General features: G+C 30.9%; 1 protein-coding gene across 1 annotated transcript; it reads left to right on the top strand.

Moving 5' to 3' along the window:
* The first annotated feature begins 4,105 nt into the window (after positions 1–4,105).
* On the top strand, positions 4,106–9,130 carry LOC140894409 (trehalose-phosphate phosphatase A-like). Its single transcript, XM_073302917.1, has 13 exons — positions 4,106–4,310; positions 6,132–6,197; positions 6,281–6,760; positions 6,855–6,995; positions 7,100–7,171; positions 7,271–7,393; positions 7,493–7,549; positions 7,654–7,755; positions 7,866–7,943; positions 8,052–8,121; positions 8,228–8,298; positions 8,386–8,478; positions 8,725–9,130. Exons 3-13 carry the CDS (start codon positions 6,470–6,472, stop codon positions 8,779–8,781), a joined length of 1,155 nt encoding a protein of 384 aa, XP_073159018.1. The 5' UTR covers positions 4,106–4,310; positions 6,132–6,197; positions 6,281–6,469; the 3' UTR covers positions 8,782–9,130.
* Positions 9,131–11,396: the final 2,266 nt, after the last annotated feature.

Here is an 11,396-nt window from a genome sequence, read left to right as displayed (position 1 = left end):
ACATTGAAAAATAAACATATATGTTTGTGTATATAATAATTCTAAGACTCAATTTTTAAAATTTTTATCTTCTATTATTACATGCTAGCTATATACGCTAAGGGGGAAAAACAATTGTTTTCTTTTTATAATTTTTAGACTAAGTTTAAGTTCACATTTTTATCTATTATTATTATTATAAGTATACAGTCTATAATATTTTGTATAATGTTTTCTCCTCATTAGTCACAAATGTGATACGCTTTGATTAACAATCATTTCAATTTATTACTTTTTATTGTCCTTCATATTTTTCAAAAAATCCAAAATTTCACCAAATTTTAGGACTATTTTTTCCTTCAATATTCATCGATCATTTGATTGTTATAAATTTATGTGCCTCTTTTTGCAATCAAGAATGAATTTATGCTTATTTTTCGAATGTAAAATTTAAATTTTATATTAGATTTTGTTTTGATTTTGGATTATGTATGTGATGTACTTAATCATTTTTTGGAATTTTCCATTAATTATCAGGTACTATTGGTTGTGTGTAATTTGTGTTCAAACTTTAGGAACATTATTTCCGGTTTCGCTCCTAAACCCATGAAAAGTATTTGTTTTATGTTTAAAGTATTTTTTACACTGAAAAAGTATCATTTTTTAGTCATGTTATGAAAAACGAATTTTTGTACCAAAACTCCCTATGGAAAAATTGAAATTATACGCTTATTCCCTGTGAAAGTTTACTAGACACCCCAGCCCTTAACATTAATTTATAACAATTGCACGTATTGCCTTTGCCACAGTGAGTTATTGAACACGCGTCATTTTTGCGTCTAAGTAACATTTTCATATCTACTCAAATATATCATTCACGTCAAAATACACATTTTTTTTCACAAATACACGTGATTTATTTGAGTAAATATTAAAATACTACAATAATTGAAGGACATTTTCGTACTATAAACCTAATATTGTAAAAAAAAAAATGGTTGTTTAGATGACGTAACAAAGTGTGTACAAAAACTCTTTGTGGAAGGATTGAACGTGCAACTATTACAAAAGATTAAGAGTTTGGTGCTATTAAAATTTCATATGGGAGAAGTATGTATTTTCAATATTTCATGTGGGAGTTTGGTGCAAAAAAAACTCTTTGGAAAACATTGTGCAATATATGCTGATGTGAGTTAAAAATATTATCTTTATATGTTAATTATTATTTTTCGTCGCAAATGAATCAATTTTTTGTTAGTTTCATTTTTTGTAGTTATATATGTTTATAATATGTAATATATATATGCTTATTTTTTTAAGATTAATATATTCTGATTTGAGTTAAATTTATTACTATTTATTCAATAGTTACAGTATGGACTATATCAATCCGTTAAACAAGAGACTAGTCAAGTTTAAAACAACTATGTTACTCATGCATTTATGTTATGACTTGAATGAAGATTTGCCACAAGATTGTTTTGGTTTTTTATTTGATATTTTAATTTTATATAGTGTCCAATTAAAATTTAGTGCAAGTGACAAATTTGCTTCATTAAACTTATAATTTTATTGGTAGAAACATATATGTATTTTTTATTTCAGTATTTATTTATTTATTTATTTGATATTTAAAAATAATTTTGAATCTTGTTAGTAGCACTGATGTATATTCAATTCAAAGCAATAAAAAAAAACAAGGCTTGAATCTTTGGGGTGAAAATAATATGTTTGATCAACGGATTCCTTCTAGAACATTTGGTCTTCAACAATAAAAACATCTTCGACGAAATTGACCAAACATCTTTGGACAAGGTCCCAACACCTAATTGAATTCTTGGATATATGGTTATTTTTTAAAAATACTTTCTAAATTTATTTATTACTTATAACATTTTGTGATAATTCTATAATTTAAAATTATAAAATTTGAGTTACAATATGACATTATAAATAAGTATATAATTGTAACGAATTGTAAATGAAATGAAAGTATATGTTTAGGGAAAAAAATATAAAAAACACGGATATACAATTTTCTTAAACGTTAAGGAATTAGGTGAACCGACGGGGAAACATAGCTTAAATAATCATTTTTTGGTTTGATTAAAAATTGAATGTGTTAAAACTGATTGTATCAAGAACTAACTTTTAAAGATATACCAGTTTTGACTTGCACGTGTTTCATGTTTGTATAATCAATTTTTTCATATACGTCGCGTGCTTGTATAATTCGTTTTTATTAAATAATTATAAAAAAATTAAATAATTGAATTTTTTTAAAAAAAAATTCAAAAAACAAAGTGGCCACACCAACTCACACTTAAACATAATAGAATAGAATAGATATAATAGACTATAAAAAATTAAGGAAACGCAATAAATTCGTGAAATTTTGTCCTTGAGCAATTTTTTATTAAAAAATTACATTAAGAATAATTGGATTTCACTATAATATTTAAGTTTATTTTAGAGTGAAATTTGTATAAAATATTAGAAATATAATAATAATAATATATAATATTTGAGTATCAAATATTTTAAATTTTGAATTGTATTTTTAATGTTTCCCTATGAATGATATATAGGCTCAGACAAATCAGAAACCTTTTTTTGTCGGTCAGAAATTAGAAACACATATTTTTTTTCATGATTATTCATTGATTTATGATTTTACGCAGGAAAATGTAAAATAAGACCAAAAAACAAAAACATATGGAGCACTAGAAAATGTCACGTCTAGAGTCCAAGTTGTTTGGTATTATACGAAACTAATTAATTAGTAGAGTAGTCAATAATGTGTTAGTCGGTTGTGGTAGCTGCCTAAGGTAATTACTTTAAAATAATTCACGGCTAACTGATCAAACCCTATTTTATTTTATTTAAACAAAACAAAACAAAAACAAAAAAACAAAACGTGTGGTATTTATGTTTTTAGCCGCCGTCTTTAATGATGGAGTGACATAAATTTTTCTCCGTATAGCAAAAAGTATGCGATCGAACCTTGGTTTGAAACTAGAACCCCGTCATCCAAAATTAAATCTCGAGGTTCAAAAAATTTAAAAATCGATATATTTCGAAATCATTTCGATTTCAAAAAGCGATATATTTCATTTAAAATTTTTTAATTTTTAAAAAATTCCTAATTAATTCTCAATTTTATTTTGATTAAATAAATCGCGCGTGTCACAGCTTGCTAGTATATATAACACGAGACAACGAGACTAGGGTCGCGACAAAAAACCAGCTGGCATCGAAAATGACGGAAAAAAAAAAAGGAGCCCACAGTTTTGAACGTGGCCGTGTCATTACTGACACGGTTCACCCGTGGCTTTACGCCAACTATCCCCCGAAGTCGTACGTCCACGTATGCGACTTTACAAAGATTTCCCTTTTGGGCCCCATTTTTTTAATGCACGCTTTTATAAATACATATATATATATATATATATAGAGTAGTAAAATAGCCATAAATAGTCTATAACGCGTGCTGCTGCTGGCTTGCTTCTAAACAGCATAATAAATTAATAATATACACAACTTGTGTTATTACAATTTACATGTCTGTTATTAAAATTATAAAATAATAATTACTATAAAGAAAATTGAAATTTTAATTTGTAATAACATATAAAATCAGGATACATTTCTATGTAATAAATTCAATATTTTTCCTTTTTTCTTTTGCTAAATTTTGATAACCAAAGTTTATGTCAATGGCAACTACCACATATAACTTGTTTCCACATAAACTTTCATGACATACCCTCACGGTTAATTTTGTAAGAATTTGACTTATAAACAAATATTATTTTTACGCTAAAAATATAATAGATATGAATTGAATCGACTCACTTGATAAATATAAATTCGGAACAACAATGTCTCATAAAATAGTCGCAAAGACTAATTTTAGTTGGTCAACAAAATATTTATGTGGAAAGAGTCATTAAATTTACACAAAATTGGCACGTAATTTACATAGCGGTCAAACGAAATCGCGTGCAGTGTTGAACTTTCCAGCAGAGTGCGCTTTAATCGCCTCCGGTTTCAACCATCCAGTTCTCTGCAATTTCCTCTCACCTTCGTGCCCACGTTTCCTATTTATACTCCTTGCCAAGATGAAAATCCCTTCTTCTTTCTCCTTCCGCTTCGTTTTTCATCAAGTGAACCTGCATTTCCTCCTGATTTTGCAATTTCGGCACATTTTGATCGTTTCTTTGTGAATTCCCTTCTGGGTTTCCGCGCGTTGTTCGAGGAGCTGTTGTTCTCTGGGAAGGTGACGTCATCTCTGCTCTGTGAGCTGGAATCTTGATCTTTGAGCCTTGACTGTATGTGCGATTTCTTTGTTTCTTGAAATCTGATTCTTTTTTGTTTGCATTCTTGCATTTGTTTTATGTTTTGATCTGCATTTGCGATTCCTTTATCCCTTTTTTTCTTTTCTTTGACCGACGTTGGAAAATTCATGAAACATGCATTTGTGGATGCGAAATCATATCTTTTGGCCTTTGTTTATAGATAATGTCTACGATTCTAATCGGAAAGGTTTGAATCTCTCATATGGCTTGTGTTCTGAATATTTTCCCCCTCCCACTATGGTTTTTAAATGTCCCAAGATTCAAATTTTCATCTCATGTATTCCTTGTAAATCTCAACGATTGAGAATTGCAGCTGCCCACGATTCCTCTTTCTTCTTCAGAAAAAGTTCAGCTTCTGTTTGCTGGAGCCACAACAAAAATGCTATTTTGAATTACCTTTTTATCAAAAAAAAAAAAAAACTATATGTGAGAAAATCTTGGAACAAGTTTCTTCTGAATAATTTTGTTTAAACCGTGTTTTTTTTTCTTTTTGGTAATAGTTTGAATCACTTGATGTGTTATGAATTTGCCACCTTTTTTGTCCTGCAACTTTAAGTTTGGTTCTTTCCTTTTCTCTCTGTGACAAGACAGATTGAATAGGATGCTAATATGTCGGCATTATAGTTGTGTTAGTGTTAGAAGATAAGGTGCATTATTTGTTACTTTCATCTCCAATTTTTTTTATATATATATGTAGTCCTATTCAGGCATTTAGTTGTCGGCTGGTTCATTGTCGAAATTATTTTCTTATCTTTATATGTTAAGTCGTTACCTAGTGAACACCATGAAACCATGAGGAAGGGGGTCCAAAATAATAAATTAGTATCTGAAAACTATAGACCAACTGCTCCACCAATGGACTAATTAATTTGCATCTGTGATCTCTGACGGTGACAACGTTAAAGGGACATCCACCCGATTTTTTCTCTCATTTACTTCCTTGAATAACATGGTTTATTGCATTTTTGTGAATTTTGATGAAGCCGGGTCCATATGTTTAATGATACCCTTGTTTCTTTGTAGTAGGACCAATAATATGTGGTTGTACACGGTTTTCTTTACTCTGTATACTATTGGTTAGGAAAACATAATACAGCTATAAATCATTGTTTCTCAAGCTTCGGGCATTAATTATCAGCTCTGTCTACCAGTCTTTGAACTCTGTGACTGTATCTTCATAGCTTTCGTAGCATTTAGGAGGTCAAACTCTCAGACAATGTTTGTTCATAGTTATTGAGTTGCTGGAGTCATTCTCTAGTTATTATCCCCTTCCTTGCATAAAGGAACTTTCTTGACTTGAAGGCCATAAGTTCTTTGGTAATGATATGTGCTTGATCCCTTCATCTTGTTGTTTACATGTTCTCGCCAGTTTACTGAGTTAGATGGGACATCAAAGTTTAATGTGGTGTTCCTTCATTTTTGCGTCAGATAGTCTCAGTTTCTTATTCTTGCGGTTTGTTCAAATGTCAATTATCTGCCGCTGATGTGCGAATTTGTCCGTTTCTTTTTTCGTACATGGTTTCCACATGCTCATGGTAGCTCGACAATATCGCTGTATTATTATATTATAATTATTGAATGCATATATTTAAGCACAATGATGGGCAAGAAACATCCAACGTTCAAGTATGTTTTTTGTGTCTTTATTTTAAAAATCATTTCATTTGATCTGGCATGGTGTATGTTTCTGTTTTTCTCCAGTTTTTCTTACAAGTGGAAGTGTTAGTGTCTTGATGCAAACTCATGATGTGTAATCATATTTTGTCTGAAAATTCAGTTCTTGAAATTTTGCAGTTATTTCTGTTTGCTGACAACTGACAAGAACCTTTGGAACAACTTAGAAGGAATAGAAATGCAAGAGTAAGATTTGATTTACATGTGCTAGATAATTTTGAATTCCACTTGTCAATTAATTAACATGTGCTTTGATTATTATTTACCAGGAATCTTCTTCTTGATGGACTGTTTTCCCTCCAGCAGTGATAAATATACTCTGAAAAAGTGGTTCTTTATTGACAAAACTGTTGGTTAACTTGAATTTCCATATTTTGCAAATAATCTCATTTGATCTGATTCTACCTGCTAACACATATTTGGAATTTCATACTTTTGAACCTGAAATCTTTATACAAATGGATCTGAAATCAAACCATGCCTCCCCTGTTCTCGCCGATACTGCACCTATCAATAACTCTAGATTAGGCATCCACTCAAGTATTCTGCCATATCCAACCAATGGTTCTGCTTTCTCCTCTAATCTCTTCCTAACAATCCCGAGGAAAAAGTCGGGAATCCTTGATGATGTCCGGTCGAGCCTGTTTGATACTATGAAATCATCATCTCCAACTCATAATATGTTAACAAAGGAGTCGAGTGCAGAGACCACTTTAAGTGACTCTGATCTTGCTTACCGTGACTGGCTGGTAAATTTCTCTCGCCTTTTTGATTTTCGTCTAAAATGATATCATGAATATGAAACGAGTATCATGTGGTAATGTACTGTTTTTTTAACTGCAGCTTAAATATCCGTCGGCACTTGCTGCATTTGAGCAAATAGCAAACAATGCAAAAGGAAAGAGAATAGCATTATTCTTGGACTATGACGGGACTTTATCTCCGATAGTGGACAACCCGGATCAAGCCTTCATGTCAAATACGGTACCATTTTCCTATCCTCCCAAAAATGCAGAATTCCTTACCGAAACAGCCTTTATCCCAGTCTCCTTGAGTTGTTTCTGAATGTTGATAAACTTGTTTTCCAGATGCGTGCTGCTGTCAGCAACGTGGCCAAGTATTTTCCCACGGCTATAATTAGTGGAAGAAGTCGTGACAAGGTGACAATTGGCTATTTCTTTTGCACTCTTGTTATAATGTATCAAGATCAAAGTCTGTGTTCGTAGTTTTTTAATTCTTGTCTCATGTCATTCATTCAGGTATATGAGTTTGTAGGACTAACTGAACTTTACTATGCTGGAAGTCATGGTATGGACATCATGGGCCCAGTTCGGCCGGTTAGCAGCGATTACAAGAATTGTATTAGATCAACTGACAAGCAGGTAATGGTTTGAGAAATCTATCTTCCTTGAATGTGTGAACTTCAAGCAATTCTGCATGAATTTATGGACCAATTGTTGACCATTTTATCTGTGATATAGGGCAAGGAAGTTAATTTGTTCCAACCTGCTAGTGAATTCTTACCTATGATTGAAGAGGTATGCTAGTAACAACCTTGGCGTCGATTATTTAATGCATCAGTTCAAGAAAGATAATTTCTAATCTGTATTTTGAAATCTCTGTATTTTGCTGCTAAAATCAGGTTTTTAGATCTCTTGTTGAGATTACTAAAGACATAGTCGGTGCGAAAGTTGAGAACAACAAATTCTGTGTATCAGTGCACTACCGCAATGTAGATGAGAAGGTATTCAATGTGTTTCAAGATTCTAGTAGTTCAATACAGTGTTTTTTTTATCTCATTCTATTTCAACTAATGAAATGTGTTATCCATCTTCTTCTGTGTTGGTTTAACAGAGTTGGACAACAGTTGGTGAATATGTTAATGACATTCTGAAAAAATATCCCCGTTTGCGACTAACGCATGGTCGGAAGGTAATTTACAAGATAGCCGTATTGTTAATTATCTCGACTGCTTACTTTCAGTATTCCTTGAGTTTTTTTCCCGCTTTCCGGTTTCTTGATGGTCCGGTTATGATTTAGGTTTTAGAAGTCCGACCAGTCCTCAACTGGGACAAGGGTAAAGCAGTTGAATTTCTACTTGAATCGCTGGGTGAGTGGTTTTATCATATCCGTAAAACAAAACATTCTTAAAACAGTTCCAAAAGTTCTCCTCTCGTGTGAAGCATCTCATGACATCAATGCACATAAAACTGCAGGGTTAATGAACTCCGATGAGATTCTCCCGATATATGTTGGAGATGATCGTACCGACGAAGATGCATTCAAGGTCTGGTAACAAACTTTAGAAAAAGCTTTCTGTAATTACTCATAATTACAACAAAAAATTTCTTAACTAGACTTTAACAATGTACAGGTTTTGAGAGAGGCTAATCGAGGTTATGGCATCATAGTTTCTTCAGTGCCTAAGGAGAGCAATGCGTTTTACTCTCTGAGGGATCCATCCGAGGTATTACTTGATCTCCTCTTGAATTTCACATCAACATCGCGTTTATATTGTCTTGATGAACCGTTTCTCCGAACGATGCTGCATAGTTTTCTTTAGCATAAAGTGTAAAAGTAAATGTCATGTTTCTTATGTGTAAATAACACCTCAGGATCGCGCAATAAAATGCTTCAAACTTGATGGGCATACATTCGGAACTATGATTTCTCCCTATTCGAAAAATAATTTGTATTTCTTCATCATTTGCAGGTCATGGTATTCCTCAAGACCCTGGTGAAATGGAGGAAGAAAAGCGTGATACATTGACGTTTGAGCACGATGTCGTTTTCGATGCTACGTATAGTATACTTTAGAAGATGGAACATTTTAATAACTACTACAAGAGGTTGAGGAGCAGAGGTGCTTGTAGTACCAAGGATGCCCGAACCCTTTTCTTCTCCCTAGTTTGTGTTTTGGTTCCATATATATATTTCAAAATTTTGTATCATTGTTGATTTTTAAAGGTCTCCCCAAGGGAGGGTTCCAGGATATATATTCATATGTTCATTTGTTACTGTGTAATTAGTCATGTCCGTTATTCTTTGTACTACTATTTTGGGTGAAAAAGAATCGAATCGAGTCCTTACATATATATATATCTATATTATTATTATTATTATTATTATTATTATGTTATAATAGTTCAACTCCTTAAATTAACCGATTTTGATGTGTCAAATCACACCAAATTTTTTTTTCATTTTATCCCTAAATTTAAGTCACATCTCTTTTATGTTAAATCTTAAATGACTAAATTATCCTCGTTATTTTCTAACAGCTTTATATTTTTTTATCTTTATTTTTTTTTATCTTTTTCATTATTTATCAATTCTTATTAAAGTATTTACATTTTTTACAATTTATCTTTAATTTATATAGCAAATTATAAGCACGTAAAAATCATGTGTCACGATCGCTTCATGTGTCATGATTGTTAATATATATTATATTTCAAACGTAAAGCGTGTGCTGTGGTCACTAGTATATATAAAGAATTTCATGGTATTGACAATGATTATAATAGTTGTATTGCTTCGTCTTCGACGACGAGGAGGAGGAGGAGGAGGACAACAATAATAATAATAATAATAATTGGTAATTTGTGTCTGATTTAGGCAAATAAACTTGATGGATTTAAATGTGCCATCACAAGCTAACATGAACACATGGACATACGAATAAGTACAGATTCTTTGGGGCCAACAAAATTTCAGTTGTTGGATGTACTTTATGTTAGATTATTCAATTAATGATAAATTAATCAACAATTTTTTTAAAACATCGACTATTCTAGATTTCATTTCATTTTTTAAGGGTCATGTTTCAATTAATTTGGTTTCAGATATTCAATCAATACATAAAAAAAGATTCTCACTTGTTGTAATGCCAGTTGATACTCCTTACAAAAATTATGAACAATAGTTGATCAGAAATATTATTTTGTTTTATGACCTATACGTGATAATAAATCTGCATCTACTATCTCTTCGATACTCATTAGTTATAAATTCCGAGTTAATGCAATAATAAAAATCTTTTTTATCGTATAAATAAATTATATGTTTGTGAGTATCAGTTGTCCAACGAATTGAAGTTTAGTTTATACTGGAATTTGGTTACCGTACCCAAGGTGATATTCCTAGCCCTCTTCGTTCTCTTTAAACACACATATAATATACATATATATATATATATATATATATATTTATATATCTAGGTTTCGTGCCCAAAAATATTGGAACCTTGTTGGCCTGTGGTTTCAGGTATTCAGGATAAAGTTTTTGTCCGCCCACATGAGTATTCGTTTTCTTTTACTGTGTTAGTATTCTATCTTTCTTTCTATGTTTTTTAATTTAATAATACAGCAAAGCAATGAAAAAGTTAAAGATTATATCTCAGGACATACGATCCCACCGATTTTATTCGTGGCATGAGTTGATCAAATCGATACGTGCAGTTAAAAATAATAATTTTGAAACAATAATAATATTTTTCATGAATTAAATTGGATCGATTTCACAAAAATTTTTCTGAAAGTTAAAATATATCCGTCACCACCAAGTGGTTAACTTCATCCAACTTCATCCAACCTTTTATTTAAATTTTTCGCAAATTATATGAGAGTAATGCATTCAAATCTTTTAAATCATAAAATAAATATTCATCCAAGGAGTACGATTAAAGGTGCATATGAATTGAATTAATTTGAAAATTTTAATATTTGAATTCTTCTAGATATATTCGAGTTCAATTTGAAGCTCGAATATTTTAAATTTTTTAGCTCCATTTTGGCTCTGATATGACAATTTATATGAATCAAATATTTTTAAAGTCTATTCAATTTATTCATGGCGTGCTCAATCTTTGTATAGATAAAAAATGTTCTTATAAGTAAATCATTAAATACAATAAAAATTTATCAAGCATTTATTGTAATCTAAATAATCATATCGCAAATTCATCAACCAATCCATCACCCAACCTTCAACTTTTTACGCTTATGCCAACTTCTCCATAATTTTTGAGCTACCAGTCTACCACTCACCATAAATATTTGGCATTCTTTAATTAAAGATGATGGTTAATGAAATCTCACCGTGTGAGTATTGTCCATACCATCTATGAATAATATCAATATGGACAATATCTCGTATAATGATATAATTTACTCCATTCGTCTCAAATACATAGTCCTAGCTACTTTATTTTCACACAAATTAAAAAAAAATTATTGGAAAAGTAAATTTTATACAAACTTTCTATTTTATCCCTATTTAATGTATTAAAAAATGATTGCACAATTTTCAAGGTGTAGTTAATAGAGTATATTAGTAAAGGAATGTAATGTAATAAAATATTATTAAATATGGTATATGACTATA

The sequence above is a fragment of the Henckelia pumila genome, chromosome 4 (genome assembly GCF_033568475.1).
Source record: "Henckelia pumila isolate YLH828 chromosome 4, ASM3356847v2, whole genome shotgun sequence".
Classification (NCBI taxonomy): domain Eukaryota; kingdom Viridiplantae; phylum Streptophyta; class Magnoliopsida; order Lamiales; family Gesneriaceae; genus Henckelia; species Henckelia pumila.
This window is presented reverse-complemented; position numbering and strand designations above follow the sequence as displayed.